Source organism: Gobius niger, assembly GCF_951799975.1.
Source record: "Gobius niger genome assembly, contig: SCAFFOLD_113, whole genome shotgun sequence".
NCBI lineage: Eukaryota > Metazoa > Chordata > Actinopteri > Gobiiformes > Gobiidae > Gobius > Gobius niger.
The window spans coordinates 27,883-43,444 of NW_027639291.1; the positions used below are offsets into that span (position 1 = coordinate 27,883).

The 15,562-nt window shown below is 39.0% G+C and overlaps 1 protein-coding gene across 1 annotated transcript in view; it reads left to right on the forward strand.

Moving 5' to 3' along the window:
• prkd1 (protein kinase D1) overlaps positions 1 to 15,562 on the forward strand; it is a gene marked incomplete at its 3' end in the record, with an annotated part of 46,803 nt that overhangs the window by 12,193 nt on the left and 19,048 nt on the right. Inside the window, exons 3-8 of the mRNA XM_079583083.1 lie at positions 8,049 to 8,254; positions 8,326 to 8,349; positions 9,754 to 9,958; positions 10,048 to 10,125; positions 11,648 to 11,819; positions 11,921 to 12,044. Of these exons, the coding sequence (XP_079439209.1) occupies positions 8,049 to 8,254; positions 8,326 to 8,349; positions 9,754 to 9,958; positions 10,048 to 10,125; positions 11,648 to 11,819; positions 11,921 to 12,044 (809 nt within the window). The remainder of the gene's footprint in view (positions 1 to 8,048; positions 8,255 to 8,325; positions 8,350 to 9,753; positions 9,959 to 10,047; positions 10,126 to 11,647; positions 11,820 to 11,920; positions 12,045 to 15,562) is intronic.

Consider the following 15,562-nt stretch of genomic DNA (forward strand, 5'->3'; position numbering starts at 1 on the left):
ATCAGATTTTTTTTTCCATCATTTTTTTGTTTAGTATTCAACTCATTTTTGTGACTTTTTTGTCACTTTAGTCACATTTTTGTCTTTTTTTTTGCTCATTTTTTTGTAATTCTTTTGTCAATTTTTAATCACATTTTTGTCATTTTTGGGTCAATTTTTTATCAATTTTTTGTCATTTTTTGTCAATTTTTTGTATTTTTTTTGTCAATTTTTCATCAATTTTATTTCAATTTCTTGTGACATTTTTGTGAAATTTTTGGCTGTTTTTCATCAATTTTTCGTCACTTTTTTGTCAATGTTTTCTCACTTTTTTGTCACATTTCCATCTTTGTTTTCGTCTCAGTTTTGTTGCTTTTTTTCACAGCTTTTTTCCAGAAGCTTTTGGATTGGGGTAAAGCCAAACTGGAGAAATTGTGTTCGGTTCAGGTGGGAGTTAAGGGGTTAAGGCAGGGGGTTAAGCACTGAAAAAATGTGAGAAACACTGTCAATTACTTAAAAATGTCCAAACAGGAAACCAAAAGAGGTCATATATGATGCACAGCACTGGCACTGGTAGAAAGTGGTGCTTCAATTTTGGCTAAAATTGTCAGATTTGGCCCTTAGACTATTTACATATGAAGGTTAATTTGTGTTTTTATTATCAAGTGTTTTTTATACACTGAATTTATGTAACTGAATTTTTTGCATCTGTATTTCACCACCATATTTAAAAAAAAAATTGGTGTATTTTTTTTCGCTGCTGAATTTTTTTTTTGAAAAAAAGCTGGGAAAAACAGCTGATGAGCAGCCAATCAGATGGTGAGCTCCCAGAGCGCAGCCATGGAGGAAACTGGCTGCGTCCAACCGTCAAACTACACTCTAAGAAATAAAACGTTGAATTTAATTAATAAAGTTAAGGCAACCTTTTCCACAAAATTAATTGTAAAGCAATATGGTTGTTATCTACAATCTCAATGTTTGCGTATATCAGAAGTGAAATTGTTAATTAAAGGCTACAACTTTGTGCAATTGTCACAATTTAACAGCATCAATTTGAACCTATTCAAGCTTTGTTCATTTTATTGACAGTATTACCTAGGATTTAATCAACAACATTAATTGGGATTTAAGTGTACCATTTATATTGCTATTTGGACCCAATTAATTCTGTTAATTATGATTTAATTAATAGTTTTGTTTATATGTTAAATGTTAATATTTATGTGCTATTAAAACTAGTGTAAAAAGGTTCTTGAGCTGTCATCTGTACTCTGTAGTTAGGCGTTAGACCTTTCAGAGATCCCCAGGAAAGGTCCAACACTTAACTACAGAGTACAGATGACAGCTCAAAAACCTTTTTACACTAGTTTACAAAACACAGTACACATAACTATTCTGTAGCACTTGATATACAATGGAAACGTCTTGTACGATAAAGAGCTTACACAAAAAGTGTAAATACAAATTGTCTTGCATTAACTTTATTTACAAAAGCCTTTCACCACGCAAAGCAAATTATTTGAGCTCACTTTTCATAAACAATTTTTTAACAATGAACTTTTGCTCAGCAAGAAAATGCAGATGATTTTTTCCCATTCCCCTCTTTAACAGTCATTGCGCCTCCTTTTGGAAGAGTTTGTTCTTCAGTACAGTTTTTTATCTTCCAGTCCCATAAGCACTAGTCCAAACAAAAGTGCAGACCCAGTCGCCACATCTCGAAGATCCTGCAGGACAGTACATCTTTCGATGATGACGCCAACATCTTCACGGGAGTCATCAGGCTGTTCTCCTTTGTAGATTATTTTAGAAACGGCCATATCAATCCCCTAGAGTTCTTCAGCTTCCATCGAGTTGACATCCTGAAAAGGGACATAGAAATATGTTTAGAATTCATTGCACATTGACTTTTTTCTATTATCTTTCTACCACAAAATTCACTCCATTTTAGTCAAATAGTTGAGATAAAACAAATAATCTATACTATAGCTACCATTTATTAAAGAGACAGACACAACGTGGCTTTTTTTTTGCTTTAAATCTGTTCATCTTACCAATATCAAGCCACTTTTATGACACTTTCAAAAGTCTTTTTTTCCTTAAAATGTGCTGATGTTGGCGCTTGGACAATTTTTGTTTCATGTGACTTGGTCCAATAATGACAAGAATTAACAAAAAACATCTCCATTTTGGTTTGCATTACTTTTTTTTCTCAATTTGCACCTCATTGTTTTGTTCATGAACCCAAACAGTGTTACACACAGCTCTACAACACCTATAATATAATTATTTCAAGAGTGTGTTATAAAGTTAAGCATTTAGAAGAGATCTAAGCACACTTTAAATGTATGTTTGTCTACCTTTAGTCCCATCACCTTCTGTGAGTACAGACTCTGAGTCTACGCAACCCTGATAAGGGGACTGAGGTACTGAATAAAATAAATGCATCCATTTTATTCCATTTGCTAAAGGCAATGTTGTACACTGCGGCTTAAAACAAAACTGACCAGATACTCAAAAGGATTCTCAAAACATCATCAAAAATGATCATTAATTTGATGCACATCAGACACAGATCTATTATCACAAATGCCTGCTTTGGCAATGTACTGGAGAGCAAAACCAATTTTATTCCACTACTTAAAGGAATAGGCCACCGTTTTTACATACTAAGATATGTTCTTACCTCACTTTAGACGTGTTAATATATCCCCGTCTGGTCTTTGTCCGTGCGCTCACACATACGCAGCCTCTCCCACATGTCACATAGCTCCAAAAAAGCTCACGATAGAAGCTACCAAGCTCTTCCACGTGTTCCCTATTTAAATAAAGTTACGTGAAGTGTTTTCATGCGAAGTATATTTACACAGAAATGTAACGTGTCGATTTTATAAGCAAATAAAAAGGGGGACTATATTGTGAGGCGTAATGATACGAGGAGTAAAACGTGTCGTCCGCGCAGTAACTCCTAAAGACTTCCCCGCTCACTTCCGTCAATAACCTTTAGGAGTTACTGCGTGGACGTTTTACTCCTCGTATCATTACGCCTCACAATATAGTCCCCCTTTTTATTTGCTTATAAAATCGACACGTTACATTTCTGTGTAAATATACTTCGCATGAAAACACTTCACGTAACTTTATTTAAATAGGAAACACGTGGAAGAGCTTGGTAGATTCTATCGTGAGCTTTTTCGGAGCTATGTGACATGTGGGAGAGGCTGCGTATGTGCTCCGTTTGCCTGACAGAGCGCACGGACAAAGACCAGACGGGGATATATTAACTCGACTAAAGTGAGGTAAGAACATATTTTAGTATGTAAAAACGGTGGCCTATTCCTTTAACGTCAGGTATGGGGCCAAAACAGAGACCAGAAGTAGAGCCCAGGACAAGCACAAAATAACCCAAGGCAGTTACAGACTGGTTCATGGCCAGGACTGAGGTCAATCTGCAACTAAACTAACAATGTAAAACAATAAGAATACCTGTCCAACTGCAGTGATCCGCTGCACTGTTTCCCCTCCTTTTTCCACAGCATCAGCTGGTCAGAGTAGTGGTCGAGACGGCTCATGAATGTGGACTGCAGAGGAACGGTGGTGATTCGGGTGAACTCTGTATTGATCTACAAAGTTCAAAAAATTAGATACTTCTGAATATTCAAAACAGGATCAAATCAAGACTAAACCTAATCTAAACCTGAACAAAATCAAGATAGAACCAGGTCTAAATCAAAGTCAGATTCAGGACAAAACCAGGTCTAAATCAAAGTCAGAATCAGGACTAAACCAGGGCCAAATCAAGTCAGCACAAAGATAAAATCTGGACACAGAACTTTTCTGTTCATGGCCATAGTTTCAAACCAAGACTCAAACTCTTACCTCAGGTACTTTGAAAAGAGGGCGGGCCAATGGCTCTGGAGCTCCCCCATGACAGCTTACAACTCTACATTCATAACCTGAGAGACCAAATAAGAAGAGGCTTAACCAGTAAAATTGTGTTAACAACAAAAAGCAAATCATGTAAAAGCATTTGGTACCTTTGACACTTTCAGAGCACAGCTCAAAACTCCACAGCTACAACCTGAGAGAGAAAAGGAGGAGGGGGAAAAGAACACAATAAATGTGTGGATACATGGACAAAGGTGCAGCAGAAAAATGGTCTAAACTTAACAAAAATACATACATAATATACATACTTTCTGTTACTCATTTTACAAACCGTGCCTTCTCTCTCTCCTTTCGCTTGTTGTTCCCTTCATCCTGTGCGCGTGTTTACCGTTACCTACCGGAGCACGAGCAGCCCAGCCTGTGCGCGCGTTTACCGTTACCTACCGGAGCACGAGCAGCCCAGCCAGTGCGCGTGTTTACCGTTACCTACCGGAGCACGAGCAGCCCAGCCTGTGCGCGTGTTTACCGTTACCTACCGGAGCACGAGCAGCCCAGCCTGTGCGCGCGTTTACCGTCACTTACCAGAGCAGAGCAGCCCAGCCAGTGCGCGTGTTTACCGTCACCTACCGGAGCACGAGCAGCCCAGCCAGTGCGCGCGTTTACCGTTACCTACCGGAGCACGAGCAGCCCAGCCAGTGCGCGCGTTTACCGTTACCTACCGGAGCACGAGCAGCCCAGCCAGTGCGCGTGTTTACCGTTACCTACCGGAGCACGAGCAGCCCAGCCAGTGCGCGTGTTTACCGTTACCTACCGGAGCACGAGCAGCCCAGCCTGTGCGCGTGTTTACCGTTACCTACCGGAGCACGAGCAGCCCAGCCTGTGCGCGTGTTTACCGTCACCTACCGGAGCACGAGCAGCCCAGCCAGTGCGCGCGTTTACCGTTACCTACCGGAGCACGAGCAGCCCAGCCAGTGCGCGTGTTTACCGTTACCTACCGGAGCACGAGCAGCCCAGCCTGTGCGCGTGTTTACCGTTACCTACCGGAGCACGAGCAGCCCAGCCAGTGCGCGCGTTTACCGTTACCTACCGGAGCACGAGCAGCCCAGCCTGTGCGCGCGTTTACCGTTACCTACCGGAGCGTTTAAGAAATATGTAAAATCTAAACGAATGCGGTTTATATCATTCTCTTTTGAATGGACTCGTTAGCTTCACTGTGTACGAGTTTGATCCCATTTCTTGCTCGCTCTAAAACTCGTGAAAACTTCACAGGTAACGCGAAGCAAGCAGTGGAGAGCTAACTTTCACCTAGCTTGATACTGCAATAAAACAAATAAAATAAGCGGGCTTGTCGTAGTTCGAAGGTTTAAACGCAGTCGAGGCAATATTCAGATGTACAGTAACGTCAAATATGCAAATGTTTTCGATGCCAGCAAAATGCGTTTACCTACACAACACATAGGCTACATGTACGGCTTTTTTATCGAAAAAATATACTCCATATAACATCATAAAGTACTAGTTAAATAATATTCCATTAATAATAACAAGATATTACCTTAACCTTGACGGATGATTGACGATTAGTCGATCTTTCCAGACAGCATGGCCAGACCTCACAGCGGCGTGGTAGACGAAGATATGCAAATGCACATGCTCAAAGATTTGCGTCACTTTCTGCGCATGCTCAGACATGGTGTGGAAAGGGCGCTTTGGATTTAATTAAAATTGTTCTATACATTCTACATAATTCTATCATTTAGCATTAAAACTGTTTGAATTTAATTAAATCAAGTCAAACATTATTAATTAAACCCCTAAAATTAACAATTGTAAGTACATGGAAAAGAAAAGTATTATTTACATTTTAAACCCCCTATGTTTCATTTCTTAGAGTGTAGAGTTAAAAGTCCTCACTTAAACCCAGAATAAAACGGTAAAACTAAATGCATTCATTGTGGAAGTGTTGGATCTGATCACTGGTGCTGTGTCAGGGTGAACGGAGCAGCGTTTTTATAGAAACTTACGAATAAGCGTGTTAGCTTAGCGCTCACTCAGTTCATTTCTCACTCATGTCTCTGAGCCGCAGTCAGTCTGACCCCGTTATAACATTGTGTGTTCAGAGTGAATGAATGAATGAATGCACTGTTCTCACACATACACAGTTGAGCTTGGGATCATTTCATTTTCAGCAGCGAAAAAAAATACACCGATTTTTTTTAAATATGGTGGTGAAATACAGATGCAAAAAAATCTGTTACATAAATTCAGTGTATAAAAAAAACACTTGATAATAAAAACACAAATTAACCTTCATATATTTACAATAAAGAAACTCGGCCTCCACCAAGAAAACCTGCCTCTAGTTTCCAACACGGCAGATCGCGAGTCAAAGTTCATGCTAAAGTCCGTGATGCTGCAGATGGGACGGTGCAGTCGGGCGCCCCCTCCAGCAGAAGGTTTCCAAGGCGACCTGTGCCCGGGCCCTGACCAAACATGGGTCACGAGTTTAGATCCTGATCCTCCTCTTCTCGTCGTGTCGTGTGGAGTCAAACCCTGGTCCTCGTCGACTGGAGCTCACAGACTAAAACTGACTTCTTTGTCAATTTTTTTGTCTTTTTTTTTGCTGCGTGTTTGTTGCTTTTCTTGTTGCATTTTTGTCTTTTTTTGTCGACTTTTTAATCACTTTTTTCAGATTTTTTTATTTTTTTGTGTCACTCTTTTGATTCTTTTTTGAAAGCTTTTTAGATTTGGGGAAGGTCAAACTGGAGAAAATGTGTTCAGTTTATCCTCTTAACTCCCGCCTGAACCGAGAGGATCTTTTTCCTCACGTCATCAGATTTCATTCAGATTTCACATCATAGTTTTGTTGGGGATTCAACTCATTTTTGTAACTTTTTTGTCACTTTTGTCACATTTTTGTATTTTTTGGGTTTTTGTCTCTTTTTTTGGGGTCATTTTTGGTCAATTTTTTGTCATTTTTTGTCACATTTTTATATTTTTTTTTGTCATTTTTGGGTCAATTTTTTATCAATTTTTTGTCATTTTTTGTCACATTTTTGTATTTTTTTGTGTCATTTTTTTATCAATTTTTTTGTCATTTTTTTATCACATTTGTATCATTTTTTTTGTCATTTTTGGGTCAAATTTTTATCATTTTTTTGGTCATTTTTGGGTCAAATTTTTATCATTTTTTCATCAATTTTTCATCACTTTTTTGTCAACGTTTTCTCACTTTTTTGTCACATTTCCATCATTGTTTTCGTCTCAGTTTTGTTGCTATTTTCTCACCTTTTTTCCAGAAGCTTTTGGATTGGGGTAAAGCCAAACTGGAGAAAATGTGTTCGGTTCAGGTGGGAGTTAAGGGGTTAAGGCCGGGGGTTAAGCACTGAAAAACTGTGAGAAATACTGTCAATTACTTTGTTTTTTTTTGTCAATTTTGTTTTTTGCATTTTTGGGTCCTTTTTTATCAAATTTTTGTCATTTTTTGTTACATTTTAGTCATTTTTTGTCCATATTTGTTCTATTTCTTGTGACATTTTTGCCACTTTTCCATCATTTTTTTGTTGGGTATTCAACTCATTTTTGTATCTTTTTTTTTTCAAATTTCTTTGTCAAATTTTAATCACATTTTTGTCATTTTTTTTGGTCATTTTTGGGTCCATTTTTTATTACATTTTTGTCCCATTTTTGTCCCATTTTTGTCATATTTTTGTCATTTTTTAATCCATTATTATTCAATTTCTTGTGTAAATTTTGTGACATTTTTGCCACTTTTTCATCAATTTTTCGTCACTTCTTCATCAATGTTTTCTCACTTTTTTGTCACATTTCCATCATTGTTTTCGTCTCAGTTTTGTTGCTATTTTTCCAGCTTTTTTCCAGAAGCTTTTGGATTGGGGTAAAGCCAAACTGGAGAAAATGTGCTCGGTTCAGGCGGGAGTTAAGGGGCTAAATACTGAAAAAATGTGAGAAATACTGTCAATTACCTAAAAATGTCCAAACAGGAAACCACATGAGGTCATGTATGATGCACAGCACTGGCACTGGTAGAAAGTGGTGCTTTAATTTTGGCTAAGCCTCTGACCAAACCCATGAGGTCCATGTTGGTCACTTGGGTCATGAGTTCAGATCCTGATCCTCCTCTTCTCGTCGTGCGGCGTCTAACCCTGGTCCTCGTCTTGCAGGTTGCGGGTTGAACTACCACAAACGCTGTGCCTTTAAGATCCCCAACAACTGCAGCGGGGTCCGTAGACGCCGCGGCTCCAACGTGTCCCTGAGCGGGGGCCTGGGGGGGCTGGGGGGCCTGGGGGGGCTGGCTCTGGGGACGGTGGGGAACAGGCCCCTCTCGGCTGAACCTTCTCCTCCTCACTACACCGACGACGCCCTGCTGGTGAGACCCCGTCACTGCGCCCGGTCTCAGTGTTTCACGTTTGTTTCTAACGTTGTTTCTGTTTCCTTCAGTCTCCCGTGAGCCCCAACATGGAGGTGAGTCACTCAGACCAGGACCGGCACCGCTGCACTGACCAGACCAGAGCTGTAACGAGACGGCAAAAAGGACACAAAATGTGACAAAAAATGTGACAAAAAAATGACAAAAATGTGACAAAAAATTGACGAAAAAATGACAAAAATGTGACAAAAAATGAAAAAAAAAATTGACAAAATGTGACAAAAATGTGACAAAAATGTGACAAAAAATGACCCAAAAAAATGACAAAAAAAAAATTGACAAAAATGTGATAAAAAAAATAAAAATGACAAAAAATGAAAAAAAAGACAAAATATGGACAAAAAAATGACAAAAATGTGACAAAAATGAGAAAAATATGACAAAAGTTTGATAAAAATGTGACAAAAAATTGATTAAAAAATGACAAAAAAATGACAAAAAAATGACAAAAAATGAAGAAAAAAAAGTGTCAAAATGTGATAAAAATGGATGAAAAAAGGACAAAAGTTTGATAAAAATTTGACAAAAATTCCAAAAATTTCCAAAAAACGACAAAAAAATGACAAAAAAATGACAAAAATGACCCAAAAAATTACAAAAATGTGACAAAATGTGATAAAAAAATTACGAAAAAAGGACAAAGGTTTGATAAAAATTTGATAAAAAATTCCAAAAAATGACTAAAAATGACCAAAAAAAAGTGACAAAAAATGACAAAAATTTGATTAAAAATTGATAAAAAATTGACAAAAATGACAAAAAATGATGAAAAATTTGATGAAAAATGTGACAAAAATTGACCCAAAAAATGACCCAAAAAACGACAAAAAATTGACAAAAAATGACAAAAAAATTACAAAATGTGACAAAATTTTTATTAAAAATTTGACAAAAAATGACAAAAATGTGACAAAAAATTACCCCAAAAATGAAAAAAAATGTGACAAAATGTGACCAAAATGTGATAAAAAATTGACGAAAAAAGGACAAAAGTTTGATAAAAATTTGACAAAAAAAAAAAAAGACAAAAAATGACAAAAATAAAATAAAAAAATCTGACAACATTTTGATTAAAAATGTGACAAAAATTTGATTAAAAATGACAAAAAAATTACAAAAATATGACAAAATGTGACAAATGAGTTGAATACCCAACAAAAAATGATGGAAAAACAAAATCTGATGACGTGAGGAAAAAGCTCCTCTCAGTTCAGGCGGGAGTTAAGAGGTTAAACATCCAAACTTGGATCTAAAGACAGAGGTTTCTGGCGCTGCTCATTTCTCTGCAGATGACTTGTCGTTGAACCTCTTGTTTCTGAACGTCTGTGTGGGAACGATAAAGACAAACCGATCAATAAAAGTTCATCCATGAAAGCAGCACGTCTGCCCACTCTCGGAGCTTCTTGTTGGTGGTGCCTCATGTTTCCGTCTCGCCGCAGAAGTCCCCGATGGACTACTTCCCGGGCCGCGAGCGCCGGTCCAGCTCTCAGTCCTACATCGGGCGTCCCATCGAGCTGGACAAGATGCTGCACAGGATCAAAGTCCCGCACACGTTCCTGATCCACTCCTACACCCGGCCCACGGTCTGCCAGCACTGCAAGAAGCTGCTCAAGGGGCTGTTCAGGCAGGGGCTGCAGTGCAAAGGTGAGGCAGATCCTTCACGAGGAACCGTGGAGGAACACACAGAAGGCCTCCAACGTCTCCAAGCCTTCATGTTCTTCTTCTGGTTTCAGACTGTCGATACAACTGCCACAAACGCTGCGCCGCCAAAGTCCCCAACAACTGTCTGGGAGAGGTCACCAGGAACGGAGGTAAAGGACACACCATCCACCGCACATATACATCTACACACAATAAACCAACAACTGTCTGGGAGAGGTCACCAGAAACGGAGGTAAAGGAACCACCATCCACCGCACATATACATCTACACACAATAAACCAACACCTGTGTGGGAGGAGTCACCAAGAACGGAGGTAAAGGACCCACCATCCACCACACCTATACATCTACACACATGAACAATAAACCAACAACTGTCTGGGAGAGGTCACCAGGAACGGAGGTAAAGGACACACCATCCACCACACATATACATCTATACATCTATACACAACAAACCAACACCTGTGTGGGAGGAGTCACCAGGAACGGAGGTAAAGGAACCACCATCCACCGCACATATACATCTACACACAATAAACCAACACCTGTGTGGGAGGAGTCACCAGGAACAGAGGACAAAAATGTGATAAAAAATTGACGAAAAAATGACAAAAATGTGACAAAAATGTGACAAAAAATGACAAAAAATTGATTAAAAAAATGACAAAAAAATGACAAAAATGTGACAAAAAATGTGATAAAATGTGACAAAAATGTGATAAAAACTTGACAAAAAAATGACAAAAATATTATAAAAAATGACAAAAATGTGACAAAAAATGTGATAAAATGTGACAAAAATGTGACAAAAAATGACAAAAAATTGATTAAAAAAATGACAAAAAAATGACAAAAATGTGACAAAAAATGTGATAAAATGTGACAAAAATGTGACAAAAAAATGACAAAAATATTATAAAAAATGACCAAAAAAAAGACAAAAAATGTGATAAAAAATTGACGAAAAAAAAGAAAAAAAAATGATAAATGGTAACACCATCCACCGCACCTATGCATCTACACACAACAAACCAACACCTGTGTGGGAGGAGTCACCAGGAACGGAGGTAAAGGACCCACCATCCACCACACATATACATCTACACACGATAAACCAACACCTGTGTGGGAGAGGTCACCAAGAACAGAGGACAAAAATGTGACAAAAAAATGACAAAAAAATTTACAAAAATGTGATAAAATGTGACAAAAATGTGATAAAAAATTGACAAAAAAATGACAAAAATGTGACAAAAATGTGATAAAAAATTGACAAAAAAATGACAAAAATGTGACAAAAATGTGATAAAAATTTGACAAAAAAATGACAAAAAAAATGACAAAAATGTGACAAAAATGTGACAAAAATGTGACAAAAATGTGACAAAAAATAAAAAAAAAATGATTAAAAAATTGCCAAAAAAACGACAAAAATGTGACAAAAAATGACAAAAAAAATCACAAAGTGTGATAAAAAATTGACAAAAAAATGACAAAAAAAAAGACAAAAAATGTGATAAAAAATTTACGAAAAAAAGGAAAAATTTTTGATAAATGGTAACATCATCCACCGCACCTATACACATCTACACACAGCAAACCAGCACCTGTGTGGGCGGAGTCACCAATGTGCAGGGGGCTGAACATTTACCCCTGGACTGTTTCAGATCTGCTGAGCCCGGGGGCGGAGTCCGACGCCGTGATGGACGACCACGAAGGCGGCAGACGAGCGAGCCTGCTGGACGACATGGAGGAGGTGATGTCATCAGAGAGCGCCCTGCTGCTGGAGACGGCGGCGAGCGACGACCCCGACCTGGAGGACTCCAACCGGGCCATCAGGTACTGAACCAGGACTGGACCAGGACTGAACCAGGACTGAACCAGGACTAAACCAGGACTGAACCAGGACTGAACCAGGACTAACACTGTCCTGTTCTCAGTCCGACGACCAGCAACAACATCCCCCTGATGAGAATCGTGCAGTCGGTGAAACACACCAAACGGAGGAGCAGCAACGTCATGAAAGAGGGATGGATGGTGCACTTCACCAGCAAAGACACTCTGGTAATAACACACAGACACTCTGGTAATAACTCACAGACACTCTGGTAATAACTCACAGACACTCTGGTAACAACACACAGACACTCTGGTAATAACTCACAGACACTCTGGTAATAACTCACAGACACTCTGGTAATAACTCACAGACACTCTGGTAATAACTCAAAGACACTCTGGTAATAACTCAAAGACACTCTGGTAATAACACACAGACACTCTGGTAATAACTCACAGACACTCTGGTAATAACACACAGACACTCTGGTAATAACTCACAGACACTCTGGTAATAACACACAGACACTCTGGTAATAACACACAGACACTCTGGTAATAACACACAGACACTCTGGTAATAACTCACAGACACTCTGGTAATAACACACAGACTCTCTAGTAATAACTCACAGACACTCTGGTAATAACACACAGACTCTCTAGTAATAACTCACAGACACTCTGGTAATAACTCACAGACACTCTGGTAATAACACACAGACACTCTGGTAATAACTCACAGACACTCTGGTAATAACACACAGACACTCTGGTAATAACACAAGGACACTCTGGTAATAACACACAGACACTCTGGTAATAACACACAGACACTCTGGTAATAACACACAGACACTCTGGTAATAACTCACAGACACTCTGGTAATAACACACAGACACTCTGGTAATAACACAAAGACACTCTGGTAATAACTCACAGACACGCTGGTAATAACACACAGACACTCTGGTAATAACTCACGGACACTCTGGTAATAACTCACAGACACTCTGGTAATAACTCACAGACACTCTGGTAATAACACACAGACACTCTGGTAATAACACAAAGACACTCTGGTAATAACACACAGACACTCTGGTAATAACACACAGACACTCTGGTAATAACACAAAGACACTCTGGTAATAACACACAGACACTCTGGTAATAACACACAGACACTCTGGTAATAACACACAGACACTCTGGTAATAACTCACAGACACTCTGGTAATAACTCACAGACACTCTGGTAATAACACAAAGACACTCTGGTAATAACACACAGACACTCTGGTAATAACTCACAGACACTCTGGTAATAACTCACAGACACTCTGGTAATAACACAAGGACACTCTGGTAATAACACACAGACACTCTGGTAATAACACACAGACACTCTGGTAATAACACACAGACACTCTGGTAATAACTCACAGACACTCTGGTAATAACTCACAGACACTCTGGTAATAACACAAGGACACTCTGGTAATAACACACAGACACTCTGGTAATAACACACAGACACTCTGGTAATAACACACAGACACTCTGGTAATAACACACAGACACTCTGGTAATAACTCACAGACACTCTGGTAATAACACACAGACACTCTGGTAATAACACACAGACACTCTGGTAATAACTCACAGACACTCTGGTAATAACTCACAGACACTCTGGTAATAACACAAGGACACTCTGGTAATAACTCACAGACACTCTGGTAATAACACACAGACATTCTGGTAATAACACAGACACTCTGGTAATAACACACAGACACTCTGGTAATAACTCACAGACACTCTGGTAATAACACACAGACACTCTGGTAATAACACACAGACACTCTGGTAATAACTCACAGACACTCTGGTAATAACTCACAGACACTCTGGTAATAACACACAGACACTCTGGTAATAACACACAGACACTCTGGTAATAACTCACAGACACTCTGGTAATAACACACAGACACTCTGGTAATAACTCACAGACACTCTGGTAATAACTCACAGACACTCTGGTAATAACACACAGACACTCTGGTAATAACTCACAGACACTCTGGTAATAACTCACAGACACTCTGGTAATAACTCACAGACACTCTGATAATAACTCACAGACACTCTGGTAATAACTCACAGACACTCTGGTAATAACACACAGACACTCTGGTAATAACTCACAGACACTCTGGTAATAACTCACAGACACTCTGGTAATAACTCACAGACACTCTGGTAATAACACACAGACACTCTGGTAAAAACACACAGACACTCTGGTAATAACACACAGACACTCTGGTAATAACTCACAGACACTCTGGTAATAACACACAGACACTCTGGTAAAAACACACAGACACTCTGGTAATAACTCACAGACACTCTGGTAATAACACACAGACACTCTGGTAATAACACACAGACACTCTGGTAAAAACACACAGACACTCTGGTAATAACACACAGACACTCTGGTAATAACACAAGGACACTCTGGTAATAACTCACAGACACTCTGGTAATAACACACAGACACTCTGGTAATAACTCACAGACACTCTGGTAATAACACACAGACACTCTGGTAATAACACAAGGACACTCTGGTAATAACTCACAGACACTCTGGTAATAACTCACAGACACTCTGGTAATAACACACAGACACTCTGGTAATAACACAAGGACACTCTGGTAATAACTCACAGACACTCTGGTAATAACTCACAGACACTCTGGTAATAACTCAGACACTCTGGTAATAACACAAGGACACTCTGGTAATAACTCACAGACACTCTGGTAATAACACACAAACACTCTGGTAATAACACACAGACACTCTGGTAATAACACACAGACACTCTGGTAATAACACACAGACACTCTGGTAATAACACACAGACACTCTGGTAATAACACACAGACACTCTGGTAATAACTCACAGACACTCTGGTAATAACACACAGACACTCTGGTAATAACACAAGGACACTCTGGTAATAACACACAGACACTCTGGTAATAACACACAGACACTCTGGTAATAACTCACAGACACTCTGGTAATAACACACAGACACTCTGGTAATAACACACAGACACTCTGGTAATAACACACAGACACTCTGGTAATAACACACAGACACTCTGGTAATAACTCACAGACACTCTGGTAATAACTCACAGACACTCTGGTAATAACACACAGACACTCTGGTAATAACACACAGACACTCTGGTAAAAACACACAGACACTCTGGTAATAACACACAGACACTCTGGTAATAACACACAGACACTCTGGTAAAAACACACAGACACTCTGGTAATAACACACAGACACTCTGGTAATAACACACAGACACTCTGGTAATAAAACACAGACACTCTGGTAATAACTCACAGACACTCTGGTAATAACACACAGACACTCTGGTAATAACACACAGACACTTTGGTAATAACTCACAGACACTCTGGTAATAACACACACACACTCTGGTAATAACACAAGGACACTCTGGTAATAACACACAGACACTTTGGTAATAACTCACAGACACTCTGGTAATAACACACAGACACTCTGGTAATAACACAGACACTCTGGTAATAACACACATACACTCTGGTAATAACTCACAGACACTCTGATAATAACTCACAGACACTCTGGTAATAACTCACAGACACTCTGGTAA